General features: G+C 50.7%; 1 protein-coding gene across 1 annotated transcript in view; it reads left to right on the top strand.

Moving 5' to 3' along the window:
* LOC121570211 (SH3 and multiple ankyrin repeat domains protein 1-like) overlaps window positions 1-16,371 on the top strand; it is a 43,144-nt gene that overhangs the window by 24,429 nt on the left and 2,344 nt on the right. Inside the window, exons 16-26 of the mRNA XM_045221016.1 lie at window positions 6,991-7,073; window positions 7,270-7,394; window positions 7,549-7,684; window positions 7,768-7,848; window positions 10,671-10,679; window positions 10,859-10,885; window positions 11,000-11,056; window positions 11,341-11,459; window positions 11,864-11,972; window positions 12,719-12,809; window positions 12,842-16,300. Coding sequence (XP_045076951.1) covers window positions 6,991-7,073; window positions 7,270-7,394; window positions 7,549-7,684; window positions 7,768-7,848; window positions 10,671-10,679; window positions 10,859-10,885; window positions 11,000-11,056; window positions 11,341-11,459; window positions 11,864-11,972; window positions 12,719-12,809; window positions 12,842-16,300 — 4,296 coding nt within the window. The remainder of the gene's footprint in view (window positions 1-6,990; window positions 7,074-7,269; window positions 7,395-7,548; window positions 7,685-7,767; window positions 7,849-10,670; window positions 10,680-10,858; window positions 10,886-10,999; window positions 11,057-11,340; window positions 11,460-11,863; window positions 11,973-12,718; window positions 12,810-12,841; window positions 16,301-16,371) is intronic.

The raw sequence follows: 16,371 nt of genomic DNA, 5'->3' as shown, positions 1-16,371 counted from the left end.
CACATACGTTTATACACACACATCATGGATATTTCAACAAATGTACTCATATGATATAAAACTCCAGGTTGTTTGGTCAGTCTGTGGCTGGCTGGCTGCTCACTGCTAACTCACTGCTAACCTACCTTCATACAAGTCTGTTTTTATCAGAGCCCTAGTGTGGATCCATCTCACCTATTCCCCTGATTTTTTCCACTCCTCTATATTTGGCTTTGTCACCCCTTCCATCTCTCTTTCTCTCTTTCTCTCCCTTTATTTTTATTCAGCACCATTTTACTCACCCCCTGTACTTTTTAATTTTCTCTCTATCACCCTCTCTCCCCTGTGGTGTTTCCATCTGGAGGACAGACAGTGAAGGGCACTCTAGAGGGAGCGAGGGAGCGAGGGATGAACAGAGCAAGAAAGGAGGTGAAGAGAAGGAGAGATTCTACAGTATGTAGAATTAGACAAAGAAGAAGAGAAAATAGATAGAGAAAACAGGAAATAGACATAAATGAACAACCCCACTTCCTCTCCCACTTTCTCCTCCTCACCTTTCATTCCGCTTTTAGATGGAAGATGTTTTTATATTGACAGTAAGAGATCTTGTACACCTCCTGGTCTGTCTAATGAAGCAGGCTTTTACTGCTCTGACTAGCTGTGACAGTTTAACAAGGCTCGGTCGAGATAGCAGTCAGCTAAATGAATGGCTTAAATTGATATTGTGGCACAGCGATTACATTAACAAGGAGTAGAGGAAGAGGAGAAGATGATCAGGGAGAGATATTGTCCCTCTATACCCTTTCACCCCTGGTGTCCATCTTTATCCCTTCATTCCTCCTTTCTCCCTATTTGTTCTTATCCTCCTTCCTTCCTTCCTTCCTTCCTTCCTTCCTTCCTTCCTTCCTTCCTTCCTTCCTTCCTTCCTTCCTTCCTTCCTTCCTTTCTTTCTTTCTTTCTTTCTTTCTTTCTTTCTTTCTTTCTTTCTTTCTTTCTTTCTTTCTTTCTTTCTTTCTTTCTTTCTTTCTTTCTTTCTTTCTTTCTTTCTTTCTTTCTTCCTTCCTTCCTTCCTTCCTTCCTTCCTTCCTTGTTCTCTTCTTCCATCCATACAAGCCTCCCTCCTCTGTGCTTCTTTGCTCCCTGTGTCTCAGAGCCCATGGCAGTGAACTCCCCTAGTAGCACACATGACAACTTTTCTGGGGCAGCGGTCTGTGAAATAGGGACAAGGAAGCACACACACATTCTAGAGAAGAGGGGATTATTGCCCTCTATCACAAGAGGTGCATTCAAATCACATTCTGGTGCACATTGTACATGTTTTACATTATAAGGGAACACTCATGCACACATTCACTCATACACACATGACCACACACTCATGAGTCACACACACTAACAGAAACACACATGACCACATAAACATGAGTCACACATACTAACATGACCAAACACCTGCCAACATTCACTCTCTTGCCCCCTCCCCCTCGTACTCTCTCTCTCGCTCTCTCTCTCTCTCTCTCTCTCTCTCTCTCTCTCTCTCTCTCTCCTCTCTCTCTCTCTCTCTCTCTCTCTCTCTCTCTCTCTCTCTCTCTCTCTCTCTCTCTCTCTCTCTCTCTCTCTCTCTCTCTCTCTCTCTCTCTCTCTCTCTCTCTCTCTCTCTCTCTCTCTCTCTCTCTCTCTCTCTCCCTCTCTCCCTCTCTCACACACACGCGCGGCCATACACTAAATTCACAGCGGTATAGCTTAACATGCAGAGAGAGAAACAAAAAGAGAGGGAGGGAAGGAGAGAGAGGAGAAGAACGGCAAGAGGCAGTGAAGGCAGAAAGGCACCAGAGAGAGGTAGGGGGAGAGAGAGGGGGAGATTGAGCGAGAGGCAGGGAGGCAGAGAGGGAGGGAGTGAAAGGCGACAGAAGACAACATCGACGTACATCGAACGAAGCACTGACAGAGATGATGTGAGTGCCTTTTTAAAGAGAATCTCTCTCGCTCTAATTCTCTCTCTTCCTTTGCTGCTCATCCCCAGCTGAATCTCTTCTTCTTCCTGTCTGTCTTGATGCGTCTCCTTCCTCTCGTTTCCCTCCCTCGCTCTCCTCTTTTCATTCATGCGCTCTGCTTTGTTTACAGACAATGTGAGAGAGGAAAGAGGGGGAGAGGTGAGGGGACTGTGTGCATGTGTGTGTGTTGATTAAAGGCCATGGGGGAGGGGGGGTGGGGTAGTTAATAGTGATTAAAGGCCATGGGGGAGGGGGGGTGGGGTAGTTAATAGTGATTAAAGGCCATGGGGGAGGGGGGGTGGGGTAGTTAAGAGTGATTTAAGGGCATGTAGGGTCACTGAAGTAGAGAGGATGAAAGAGGTGGGAGGACAAAACGAGTGCAGAGATGACAAATGGGGAAATGGTAGAGAGGTGAGATGGGAGGAAGACAGGTTGACAGGTGGTGAAAAGAGGTAGGAGATGGGAATGAAGAGATAAAACATGTCGAAAAAGAGAGAGAATATTGAATTCAGGTGTTGTCCATATTTGGTTTATTAAAGGTGCAATGTGCCGAGATCACTCTGCCATTTCCTGGTTGCTAAAATTCGAATAGTTCGCCTAATTTCAGTTCATGTAACAAAACAAGCAGTTCATAGTGTAGAGAATCATTATACCATCTAAACCGCTGTGAAATAGATTTTAAATAACCAAAAATATTGTATTTTCAGCTGTTTGAAGCTTGTGTACAAAACCGAAAGTAAAAGACGCTAAAAAAGAAACTTAAGAACGGGAAGCATACAACTAGCGCACATAGAACACATCTACACGTTTCTTAGACTTGCTTTCAATGAGAATGACAGATCAATAACTCACATTTCTATGTGAATTTGAATCTGAGAATAATTTGATAATAGATATCTAAATACATGAATCATCTATCATAATGATCATAAATAGTCTGTATGCATATATGAGTTGTGAAAACATTGTGATTGTGATGACAGGATGCAAGCCTCAGCAGTTCAGAACAACAGTCAGTGCATTATACAGTATCTCCCTATCTGGAGTGAATTACGGTAAGGGAGAGGAGTCAAACAGAACATGGCCTTAACTCATCCAAAATGCATCCGTTCTTATGAATGGAGAATCATAACTGAGGAGGAAAACAGTGATAGACAGACTCAGTGAATACCACTCAGAGATATACATGCAGAGATGGAAGAAAAGGTTAGAGAGAGAGAGAAAGAAAGAGAGAAAGAGAGCGAGAGAGAGAGAGAAAAAATGTGTTTTGTGTGTATGTGAATGTTTGTTTGAGTGTGTGTGTGTGTGTGTGTGTGTGTGTGTGTGTGTGTGTGTGCGTCTGTGTGTGTGTGTGTGTGTGTGCGTCTGTGCGTCTGTTTTCTCTTTATATTCTGTTGGTGTATGAAATAGTCAGACACAGCAAACAAACCTGATCACCTCTTGCCCCGCTCTTACTCCCCTCTTAAAATTACCTCATTTCTCTCTCCCTTTTTATGCTAAACCATCTCACTCCCCCTCCCTCACTCACACGCTCCCTCCTTCTCTCTCTTTCTCCTCTCTCTCTCTCTCTCTCTCTCTCTCTCTCTCTCTCTCTCTCTCTCTCTCTCTCTCTCTCTCTCTGTGTCGCAGTCACAGTGAACCATCTCCATCTCTCTCCTGCTCCCTCGTTCTCTCTCTGTCTGTCTTAAGTATGAAGGGGCTGGGAGAGCTAGGCCCTTGCTCTCTCTCTCTCCATTGCTCTCTCCTCCTCTCCTCCCCTCCCTCGGCTCGTACTCGCTGCTCTCTCGCTGGAAGACAAGAAGGAGGAGGAGGAGGGGGGGGGAAATGGCGATGGGGGGATGCGGCGAGGAGGATCTCTCCCTCTCCCTCTCTTCTTCCTGGCCGTCGCTAGGCCCCATGAATAGGAGGGTCTGGTTCATTTACAGGTACTGGCTGTTTTTGATTTCTTACTGGTCGCAGGGCTTGAGGATAGAGGGATGGTGAGAGGGAGGGAGGGATAGAGGGAGGGAGGGAGAGAGAGAGAGAGAGAGAGAGAGAGAGAGAGAGAGAGAAGCATGCATGTGGACATGGATGGTAGACTGGAGTGATTAGGAAGACAGATGGGATGTGTTGCAATGCATGAGCCTGTGCGTGCGTCCGTGTGTGTGTGTGTGTGTGTGTGAGTGAGGAAGGAGAGACGCATGCACAGCCCGGTACCGTTACCGGTAACGTTACAGCCTAGCTTTGTCTCCATGTACATTAATCGCTCTCTCCTCTCCTCTCCTCTCCTCTCCTCTCCTCTCCTCTCCTCTCCTCTCCTCTCCTCTCCTCTCCTCTCCTCTCCTCTCCTCTCCTCTCCTCTCCTCTCCTCTCCTCTCCTCTCCTCTCCTCTCATCTCCTCTCATCTCCTCTCCTCTCCATGTCTGTATGTCTGCTTTCAGTAGCAACACTGTACTGACACAACTGTCTGATAATTGCTGCTTCTCTCATCTGCAGAATGCGTGTGTGTCGTGTTTGTGGGTTTATGTGTGTGTGTCTCTGGGTCTTTGTGTGTGACGGTCTGTGAGCTGTTGTTGATTGAGAACAAGGTATAGGAGGCAGATCTATAACATGTATCCCCGCTAGTTGCGCTGCTTCAACTGTGTCTGCATATGGTGTGTGTTATCAATGTGTGCACCTGTGTATGTGTCCAAACATTAGTGTGCATGTGGTATAAGGGGATAAGAAGTAGTTTGAGGGGTGCATGGCATGCCGTGTCATGTGTGGCAGTCCCCATGGCTATGCTTCTAGATTAGGATACCAATACTTATAGCAGAGCTGGGACGATAAACCGACCATACCGATCACTTAACGCAGGCATTTTGCTGTTATCGTTCATTACGATAAGTAGCCTATACTAGAGAAATGTGAAGTTTGAAATGCTAATATGGGTGATTGTTAATGGGACAACCATCAAACTAGTAGTAGTAGTTTTAAGGATCATTAAATAAAACTGTGGTGACATTAATGTTGTAAACTCATCATTCTATTTATCGGTATCAGATCAATTCAGGCAATTTATCGTGATATGGAGTTTTGTCCACATCACCCAGCTCTAACTTATAGATTGTGTTGCATGGATCAGTTACTTTGGAGATACAGTAGGTATGTATGTTGGAGAAACATGGTTAGATGATTGTGGTGTGTTATTACGGTATGCACAACCTTGAGTTGGTGACAGACTTGATGACAGGGGAGCTTGTGTTAGTATAGATACCACTGGGCTGCAGTCCAGGGGAATATTAGTGTGGGGAACCTAACCAACCCAACAAACCCTTAGGTGTGCCGGGGTCTGGAATGAGACCTTATTCCCTATATAGATCCCATGCATCTCTAGTCAACAGTAGTGCACTAGGCTATATTATGAGGAAGAAGGTGTCATTACAGATGGATACAGTCCATGATTGTGTGGTGCTCATTGGTTCATGCTGGCAAATGACTGTATTTAAGTGAGTTGCTATTCCGAGTTGCTATGCCAGTGACTGTATTTAAGTGAGTTGCTATGCCAGTGGATGGGACTGCATGGGTGAAGAAGAAAGGGAAGAAAAACATGCAGAGATAGAAGCAGAGGGGTGGGGCTTGGAGTATAGTCAAGCAACATACACTATGGAAACATTATTACAGGTCAACAGTATGTTGTATGTCTATATATCTATCATATTATTATGATTATTCATACAGTATGACAATATGTAGATCGATTTATTCATAGACATAGAAAAAGAGGTGAGAAGGGGGCAAGCAACTTGGAGGACTAAAGAGAGAGAGAGAGAGAGATGGAATTGGCTGGGACTATTGTGGTGTACAGTAGGATTATCAGCATGTGGGTACAGTATGTTACAGTAGAGACAGTATCTATAGAACACCTGACTAACTGACTGGCTGTTTCCATTCACACTCCCTCCCATCATACTGCCTGACTCACTGCTGGACCACATGCATCACTCATTGACTTACTGATTCATTGACTAAATGGGAAACTGAATGGGTTAATGGTTGAAGGACTTCTGGATTGCATTATTCAGTAGCTGGCTTGCTGATTCACTGACTCAGTGACACACTAGCTGGTTGAATCATTGGATGACTGGTTCACTGACTCAGTGACATATGTGGTTGAATGTTTGGATGACTGGGTTACTAACTAAACTAGGTCTTCCAAAGGAGATCAAGTGACTGACATGCAGGTTCTTGTGGGTATTCTTACTTCTTCTGTGGTCTTTCCATGATAGCTCTGTGTACTATAGTTAGATAGCATCTGGAAACTGCCAATTATTGTCATCTCCCATACTCATTATCCCCTGTTTATTCATGAGGCTATTTTAGCGAGGCGGACAAACATAACCTAACTGCCATTGTATCTCTTTATTGGCTCTACATGTGAGGATTCTTATTGTTCTTCTTTGGATGACAACTTCTGTGCCATTAGAGCACCTAGCTTTGCATACATTGCTCTCTTCCAGTGTAGTCAGACCTCTCTATATTACACCAGCTAGCTCCTACGTCCAGTAGCTTGTTGCTCAGGCAACCACCACTATCATATATAGCCTAGCATCTTAGAGAGTGAGGTTCTAGAACAACATCTCTGGTCTTTCTGTCAACCAACTCAGCGCAATCTTACTGTACCTCGCCTAGTTGCCAACCCAAAGCTGCCAACCGAGCCCCTGGTCTGGTGCATTATGTCATCAGCTGACCCCTGACCCCAGAGAGGACACAGGAAATACAAACCCACTGCCCAGCTCTGGGGAGCCGAGTCAGGGCCGAGTCAGTTAAATGTATTCATTCATGTGCTTTAAAAATGTGCCCTCATTTCAGAAGGTCCCTGACCCCTCCCACCTCCCTCTCTCTCCCAGGATTAAGGCTCCCTCCTGGTGCAGTGTGCAGGGGTGGATACCTATCTCCTATCTCTCTCTCTCCTTCCTGCCGTCCTCATTCTTCCTCTCCTTTTTTTTTATGTATCTCATGTTATCTCTCTAACTGTCTCTCCCCATCTCTCTCTTAGTGACTATATCATCAAGGAGAAGACAGTGCTTCTGCAGAAAAAAGACAGTGAGGGTTTTGGCTTTGTGCTGAGAGGAGCCAAGGGTAAGGAAATACGTGCGCTCAGCTGTTGATAGATATACAGACAGGCCTTTAATAAACAGGCACACGCACACACACACGCACGCGAACACAGACGAACACACTTGGACAGTCTCACTGTGCTGCATCTATTTCATCAGTCTAGTTATTACAGTCGTTATGACATAATGTTTGTGACCCCTCTGGTCTCTGTCTGCAGCTCAGACTCCCATCGAGGAGTTCACCCCCACCCCAGCCTTCCCAGCACTGCAGTACCTGGAGTCTGTCGACGAGGGAGGCGTTGCCTGGAGAGCCGGTCTGAGAATGGGAGACTTCCTCATTGAGGTGTGTGCTGCTGGGGCATGATGGGAGCTGTAGTTGGATTCTTCACAATGACTGTTATTCGGAAAAATCACCCTCTCTAACCTATTACATGGACTTCTCTTCTTCTTCTTCTTCTTCTTCTTCCCCTCTATTTCTCTCTCCCTCCCCCTCTCAGGTGAATGGTCAGAATGTGGTGAAGGTGGGCCACAGGCAGGTGGTCAACATGATCAGGCAAGGTGGAAACGCCCTCATGGTCAAGGTTGTCATGGTAACACGCAACCCTGACATGGAGGATGGCCAAAGAAAGAAAAGTAAGAGACAACACAGGGTCTGGAACTATGACGATGATGATGATGATGAGTATGAGGATGATGATGCTTTCCTTTCTCCACAGTCCCCCAGCAGAGTAAAAGACTAAGCACCCCGGCCATCGCTCTGCGCTCCAAATCCATGACCTCAGAACTGGAGGAGATGGGTAAGACATGGGGGAGACAGGTTGGGTTCTGGGTAGTGAATGAAAGAGAGAAGGACAGAGGAGGAAAGGGAGACCAGGAATATAAAGAGAGCGAAAGAGCTAGCACATATAGAAGGAATACAAAGGATCTATAACAGAGGGAGATGTAAGCCTGGAGATTGATAGAGAGTGATGAGAAGAGAAGGTGAAGACAGGAGGGATGGGTAGAGCTAAAGATACATGAAGAGAAAAAAGCGAGAGAGCCCTAAAAAAGAAAGAACTCACTGGGCACAGACGTCAATTCAACGTCTATTCCACGTTGGTTCAACGTAATTTCATTGAAATGACGTGGAAAAAACATTGATTCAACCAGTGTGTGCCCAGTGGGAAAGGAAAGGCAAAAGCAGATGCAAAGTCACAGAGAGGTATGCTGTGATGGAGAGGGGGAAGCAAGAGAGGCAGAGAAGTGCCACTGTTATATACTGCCATTGAGTGTCCCAGGAAAAGTGGTTAGAACCTTAAGGGTGACAGCACAGCATTGTTAGGGTACCAACATGGATGAGAGTCTCAATTCATTTCACTGTTCTTTCAGAGGTTCCACACTGTCACTTCCAGCACCCCCACTACAGGTAACCCCTCAAACAATGTCCTCACCCACCCCCTGATCCTTCTCACTACGCCCCTCTTTACCCCCTGACCCCCTGCACCCCCAGCTGTCAGCCCTTTAACCCTAGCACCCCCAGACCAGTCCCACGTCTCCACAAACAGACCTACACTGGCTGAGTGTGTTGTTGCCAGGGTAACACTGCAGGGTTGGGTGTCACTCGGAGGGAGACTACTGTGGCTGCTGCTGCGGTCTCTACTGAGCATGCTCACTGGGCCCATGATGATGATTTATGGGAGCAGATCATATGAGAGGCAAGCGGGAGCCTCTGAGGATTCCCTATCTGATCCTAGGTCAGATTCCAGCTCATTCCAATGGACTCCCACATGTCACTCTCCCTTACATTACTCCTGTCCTCAATACACACTGCTTATTATCTCCTGTAGTGGAGAGCCAAGATAGGATCCAGACGGTTGGGTAGCTACTAGCTCACTGTACCCCCGACTATCCCCTCATCACCCCTCTCTGTGGTCCAGCCCCCCTGACTATCCCCTCATCACCCCTCTCTGTGGTCCAACCCCCGACTATTCCCTCATCACCCCTCTCTGTGGTCCAACCCCCCCTGACTATCCCCTCATCACCCCTCTCTGTGGTCCAGCCCCCCTGACTATCCCCTCATCACCCCTCTCTGTGGTCCAACCCCCCTGACTATCCCCTCATCACCCCTCTCTGTGGTCCAGCCCCCCTGACTATCCCCTCATCACCCCTCTCTGTGGTCCAACCCCCCTGACTATCCCCTCATCACCCCTCTCTGTGGTCCAGCCCCCTGACTATCCCCTCATCACCCCTCTCTGTGGTCCAGCCCCCTGACTATCCCCTCATCACCCCTCTCTGTGGTCCAATCCCCCTGACTATCCCCTCATCACCCCTCTCTGTGGTCCAGCCCCCTGACTATCCCCTCATCACCCCTCTCTGTGGTCCAGCCCCCCTGACTATCCCCTCATCACCCCTCTCTGTGGTCCAATCCCCCCTGACTATCCCCTCATCACCACTCTCTGTGGTCCAATCCCCCTGACTATCCCCTCATCACCCCTCTCTGTGGTCCAACCCCCCTGACTATCCCCTCATCACCCCTCTCTGTGGTCCAACCCCCCCCTGACTATCCCCTCTCTGTGGTCCAACCCCCCCTGACTATCCCCTCATCACCCCTCTCTGTGGTCCAACCCCCCTGACTATCCCCTCATCACCCCTCTCTGTGGTCCAACCTCCCTGACTGACTGATTGACACACAGCATGAGTACCCGCCCCCACAGACACCCCCTGCCCTGCCCTGATCTCCCCTCACCTGTAAACCAATGATCACTACCCCTATAGTATGTAACACCCCAAACCTACACTACACTAATGTTGCAACCCCTTGTCCCACTACTACACAAACCTTAATACTGTAACAGCAGTATATATACTGTATAACCCCACACATACATAACCCCTGACAAGGGAGATAATACAACTATACCCTCCATATTTAATGCATAACCATACAGTAGATATATTTGTATTATTTAATCTTCATAAACAAACATATACTATAAAGATCTCTTTTCATACGAAAGTCTGTCCTGCAACTGTTCTTTATGGATCAACTTCCGCTCCTCATTCCATAAGCGTGTTCTCTAAAGCAAGGTTTCAGGAGCAGAATGCGTGATCGAGCCATATCAGCCTCTGCCATATGCTTATTCTAATGCCATGAATGAATATAGCTCCCTCTGACAATGCCCATTAAACTATCTCACCTCTATGTTTGGTGCAGTGTCCCAGTTCACCTAGAAGTCACACTGCAAGATAGCACCAGCACCAGTATTAACATGGACATGATATCACACCCTTACCTGAGTTCTTCAGCATTGTTTTAACAGCACCTTTCTATTCTAAAGCAGTAGCCTAAGCGTCGATTAGAAGGCTAATGACAGTATGCTATCTTTCTTTTTACTGGAAAGTTGTTATACAGTTATTACACAGAGTGTTGTTTTCTAAACTTTCCTACCACTCACCACCTCTAAAAACGTTGTCCCCACAATACACAAATTCACACACTCACGGTGGGCTGTTTGAACCCCTCTCTAAAACCGTTTGTAGAACCCTATGGTCTACTCACGGTCGTGTTCAGTGTTTTAACCACTAACTCTGTCTTTCCTCTGAACTCGCTGCACTTCCCTGTGGTGGGGACGCTTCACAGTGGAGAGAGGTGAGAGACATCTCCAAGCTGTGTGTGTGTGTGTGTGTGTGTGTGTGTGTGTGTACGCAAAGAGGACACAGACACCTCTGATTGCAGCACACATAGGAATATGAGTATTACTTATTACAATGATGGTGTTACCGTAACTCAAGTACCAAAGTTAACATCTGCCTTTGCCTTGTCTTCAGCTGCTACCCCCTGGAAAAATAAATCTGGTACGATTCACAAACTTCTTTTATGCTTTGTGTTTGTAGCTATTAAAACTGCAAACGTCTCTGCTAGCCAGTTAGCGTTCAGTCAGCTTACTGGGTTTTTCCGTTTCCTTTCAGAATTTGAGTCTTCACAAGTTACAGAGAAGAAGAGGACAGTCTATCAGATGGCTTTGAGTAAGAGACTTCATATCCATGTACAGCATCAGGGGAATAGCCGGGCTTTATTTTTCACATATCAACCAATTCCCCCTCAGTGGGTGGATGTGTGGTGGACTGTTTGTTGGCTTGATTTGACCCTCTCTTCTCTTCTCTCCCCTCCCTCACCCTTTCCCTCCTCCACTCTATCGCATCCTCTTCTTGTTATCCTTCTCTAACCTCTATACCACTTGCTCTCTCTCTCTCTCTCTCTCTCTCTGCGTCTCTCTCTCTCTTTTTCTCTCTCTCTCTCGCCGTCTCAGATAAACTAGATGAGATTCTGGCAGCAGCTCAGCAGACAATCAGCACCACTGAGGGGCAAGGGACGCGGGGTCAGGGTACAAGGAGAGACAGGAGCCGGGGCTCCTTTTACGCCAACGAGGTGTGTGTGTGTCGTCGTGTGTGTGTGTTCGCGTGCGTGTGTGTGCGAGCTCGTGTTCACTGGTGCGATCACCTGTCATGAGGTTGAGAGGAACAGTTTGTCCAGTAGTGTTCCTATGATAACACCGACATTTTTAGGAGATGCTACACAATCTCATTTAGTGGGTTATCTTGATGCAACACTCATACAAATAAGATGTATTTGACTGCCTAAGCTACTGTACTACTAGATATGAATAGTGAAGCTATTTTATGCACTTACAGTACCACAGTCTGCAATGTTTATTCTGTTATATAAGTTATATACTGTAAGTTATATCCTTTCTGTTATATAAGTGATATACTGTAAGTTATATCCTTTCTGAACATTGTCCTTTGTTCCCTCTTCCCGCTCTTGCTGTGCAGCCAAATTACGACCAATCAGAAATTGGGATGACAGGGCTGGGCTATGACCACGCCCAGTTCACATCAGGCCACGCCCCCCCGCACGGTATGCTGCGACAGAAATCCATTGGTGAGGCTGTCTGTCTGTCTGTCTGTCTGTCCTCTAGACTCTTAAAGGCCTGTGCTGTAATACACTGTTTGTCTGTAGCTGTAGTATACCATGTGCATCTAGTCTACCTGTTCTGTTCTGTCTCTGTCCTGCAGTTAACATACATGTTACTCTGGTTCATGTTGTAGTATGTTTCTGCTGTGGAGTATAGCAGTTTACTGTACTAAAATGTATGTGCTCTCCATTGTACTAGTTTTATGGGTTTGTAGGCTGGTACACTGTAGCTAGGAGCTGTTCATCACAGAAGCTGAGCTGGGCTGGAACTGTGGTTCAGTGTGACACAGCTAAAGACAATGGACTTCTCCTGTGACTTGCCAAGTAAACATAACCTGTTTATTGTGGTATAAGGTTCTACAATGTCAGTTTCTGTACTTTTACCAGTACATACAGAGTGATATTGATGGGCATCATATCTCTGCTAGAGGATAGACAGACTTACAGATGAATGAGAGGACTGCCTGACAATTAGACAGACGGGCAGGCAGTTACAAAGACAGACAGACAGCCTCCCACATTAATCATCTGTTCTTTTGTTCTAGCAGTATTTTCTCTGTACCATTCCTCTACCACTCTCTCCTCCATCCCTCACCCATCTGATCGCTCTGCTCTGTCTCTCTCATCCATCCCTATACCTCAGTCCCTCTCTCTCTCTCTTTCATCAGTCCTTTTCATCCTTCTCTTGTATCTCTGTCTGTGGTGTACTGCAGGGGTGACTGAAGAGGAGAAGTCCCATCTCAATCCTCCGGCCATGAAGTTTGCCCGTAGTCTCTCGGTTCCCGGCCCAGATGACATCCCCCCGCCCCCACCACTGCCCCCGCCAGACCCCCCTTCTCCTCCGCCCCGCCCCTGGGCTGGAGAGGGGGCAAGTCTTCCCAGCAGCCCTCTGTGGCCGTGTCCCAGTCCACCTCCACGGCAGCCCACTACCAGCTCTACTCTCAGTCTGTGCACTTCATCCACGGGGGCCGTGAAAGGGCAGGGGGCCCCAGCACCGGCCAGGGAGGCGGAGGGGTGGACCACACGCACCAGTACTCTAATGCCCCCGCCCACTCCGCTCAGAGCAGGACTGCCTCTAGGAAAGGGGGCTACCCAGGGGAGCCTGTTGGAGCAGGAGGGGCAGGGGGAGGAGGGGGGGCCAAGGCTGCAGGTCTAAGGAGGGGCTACAGTAACGCCCCACCTTCCAGCGGTGCCACAGTGATGCCCCAGCAGCAGCAGACCACCCAGAGCCAGCCGCAGCGGGCAGAGCGCAGTGCCGCGGGGGGGGCTGGAGAGGGGGTACCTAAAGGAGGGGGTGCACGGAGAGGGAAGGGCCCCCTAGTGAAGCAGTCCAAGGTGGAGGACCTGCGGGCTAGCCAGGGCACGCTGGGGGGCAAGGCCCCAGTGGAGAAGAGCTCCATCCCCATCCCCACCATCATAGTCAAGGCCCCCTCCATCAGCAGTGGCAGTGGCCGAAGCAGCCAGGGCAGCAGTGTGGATGCCGAGCCCACCCCACCAGGGGAGACTGACAGAACCCAACCCCTCCACGGACCCCCTTCCACCCCAGCCCCGCAACCCCCTGCTCCCCCCTCCATCCCGGCCCCTCCACCCCCCTCCCTCCGAGGCCAGGATAGTGACTTCACCAGCCAGTTTGGGGCGGCCATTGTGGGCGCAGCACGCCGGGACAGGGAACGCTTCCATGAGGCCCGCAGGAAGAGCGCCTCCATCTTCATGTCTGCCGAGGAGGAGGTGGGGCCAGGGGGAGGAGGGGCAGGCAGGACTCAGGCCTCCCAGCAGCAGCAGTTCAGCCCCCAGCCTGGTGGCCCCTCCCCACGCCTCCGGCCTTCCAAGTCCATCGACGAGGGCATGTTCTCTGGAGACACCTTCATCCACCACACCCGCAGCATGCCCCCTGCCTTCGGCCTGCCGGAGTACTCCTCCCCGGCTCCAGACTACCAGCCCAAGTCTGTTCCGGCTGACTTCTACGGTGCGTCAGGCCGGCAGCAGCAGCAGGTCCCCTCTGGCACCACCTTCATCCACCCCCTGACAGGAAAGGTCCTGGACCCCTCGTCCCCCCTGGGCCTGGCCCTGGCTGCCAGGGAGCGCGCCCTGAAGGACGACGGCAAGATGAGGAGGGAGAGAGGGGCCGAGCACCAGTTTGGACGACAGATGTCCAGTGTGGTGGCATTCCCCCCCCAGGCAACCTCCCCCACGCCGGCTTCCTCAGACACCCATTCCTCCAGCTCCTCCTACCTGGTCACCTCCTCCTCCCTAGCCGCCACCACCTCCTCCACTGGCCGACCCCCCTCCCCCAGGATCCTCAGGGGTGCAGGTTGGGGCGAGGAGGGGGGAGGAGGGGAGCGAGAGAGGGAGGGTGGCGGGGCCAGAGAGGGGCTGAGGGTGCGCTTCTCTGAGGACAAAACAGTCCACACGCATCACTACCAGTCCCAGCACTACCAACCAACCTACAGGGAGGAAAGACAGAGGGAGAGGTCAAGAGAGAGGGAGAGGTCGAGAGAAAGAGAGCGGGACAGAGACCGGGACAGAGCGGGGTACATGAGGCAGCAGACAGCCCCTACCCAGCAGCCCCCTCAGCCGTCGTCCCAGCAGTCTCGCCCGCCCTCCTTTCTGAGGATGGAGAGTGAGGCAGGTGCCTACATCCTGTCTCTCACCCCTCCATCTCCCCCTGCTACAGCCGCCCCATCTCACCCTCAGGGGGGAGGGGGTTCTGCGGGCAGTGGCCTCATGGTTCTGCCGCCCCCTGCCCCCTCGGTGGATGTGGATGATGAGTTTGTCTTTGCGGACCCACTGCCCCCTCCCCTGGAGTTTGCCAACAGCTTTGACCGGGGTATGGGTGGGATGTCAGGGTACACACACCGCGCCATTATCAACAACCTGGCCTCCCGCCAGCAGCAGCCCCCACCGCCTCCCCCTCCTCCCCCACCGCCCCTTCCAAAAGACATGTTTATCAGCGGGTTCCCGGCCCACAACCCCCTACCCTCCCCACAGGCGGGGGACTCCACGACCTCCAGCCTTACCTCCTATGACAGTGAGGTGGCCAACCTGACCCAGTCAGGAAACTCCCCCCACTCAGACATCACCCAACCCCTCCCTCCACCCTCACCCTCCGGCCTCCAGCCCACAGGACCTCCGCCTCCCCCCTCTGTCTCTCCCCCACCCAGCTCCTTCCACAGACCCTCCCTTGCCATGACCCACTCTCACCACCTCTACAACAGCACGCACACCGGGCGCTCCTCCCCTTCCCATGGGCGTTCCTCCCCCACTCCTCCTCCCAAAGGGCGCTCCTCCCCCACTCCTCCTCCCAAAGGGCGCTTCTCCCCCACCCAGGGTCGCTCCTCCCCCACCCAGGGTCACCCCTCCCCCATCCATAGGAGCTCATCCTCCACTCCTCCTCCCCACTCCATTGCAGGGCCCCCATCCTACCGTGGTCCCCCTCCCATCTCCTCCACCGCAGCCTCCTCTGGCCCCTTCCGGGGCTCTGCAGCCCTGACCTCCACTGCTACCTGTGCCACCACTGCTGCCACCACCACAAGGACCTCAGTCCAGCCCCACCAGGACAGGACACACCCAGCCCCCTCTGGTTCTACAGCGGCCGGCCGCAGAATAGGGGAGCACCACCCTCACCCCACAGCCAAGGCAGGGGAGTCCCAGGAGACGGTGGTGGACTCTGGGATAGAGGAGCTGGACAGCCGCAGCAGCAGTGACCACCACCTAGACAACATCCTGGCCATGAGCGGAGGAGCTAGAGAGAGGCTGGAAGAGAGGCTAGAGAGAGGGAGGGAGGGAGGAGGGATGGGAGGAGTAGGGGAGGGAGGAGCAGACCTCCTGGAGTCGTACATGAGCTACCTGGACGGACAGACGTTTGACATGCACAACACCACGGCCGCTGTCTCCACCTACCCCAAATCAGGCAGGTTCAGGGAGGGGGGCCGCGCAGCCGAACTACGCAGAGAGACCAGTACGGCCCCGCCCTCCTTCCAGTCACACAGACGGAGGGAGGAGGAGGAAGAGGAGGAGGAGGGCGAGGAAGGAGAGGAGGAGGATGACGGAGGACGGGATGGTTATGGGAAGACACAGAATTTGGGGCGTCCCACCTCGCCCTACTTTGACCGGCCCCGGACCCCTGAGATGAAGCCTCTGTGGGGGTCAGAGGGTCAGTTAGTAGGGGAACAGGGGGCCTACCTGGAGGCCAGGAGGCTGTACCCCCCCATGTCCAGCATGAAGGCCAGCATCATCAATGAGCTCAGCAACAAACTGCAGCAGAGAGGAAGCCAGAGATCGCTAAGTAGACACAGGTACACTTTCTATAATATGTTAGGGGATATTTGGTGAGGTTGTGCATGTTGATATGGATAAAATCACCACT

Source organism: Coregonus clupeaformis, chromosome 7 (assembly GCF_020615455.1).
Source record: "Coregonus clupeaformis isolate EN_2021a chromosome 7, ASM2061545v1, whole genome shotgun sequence".
Classification (NCBI taxonomy): domain Eukaryota; kingdom Metazoa; phylum Chordata; class Actinopteri; order Salmoniformes; family Salmonidae; genus Coregonus; species Coregonus clupeaformis.
This window is presented reverse-complemented; position numbering and strand designations above follow the sequence as displayed.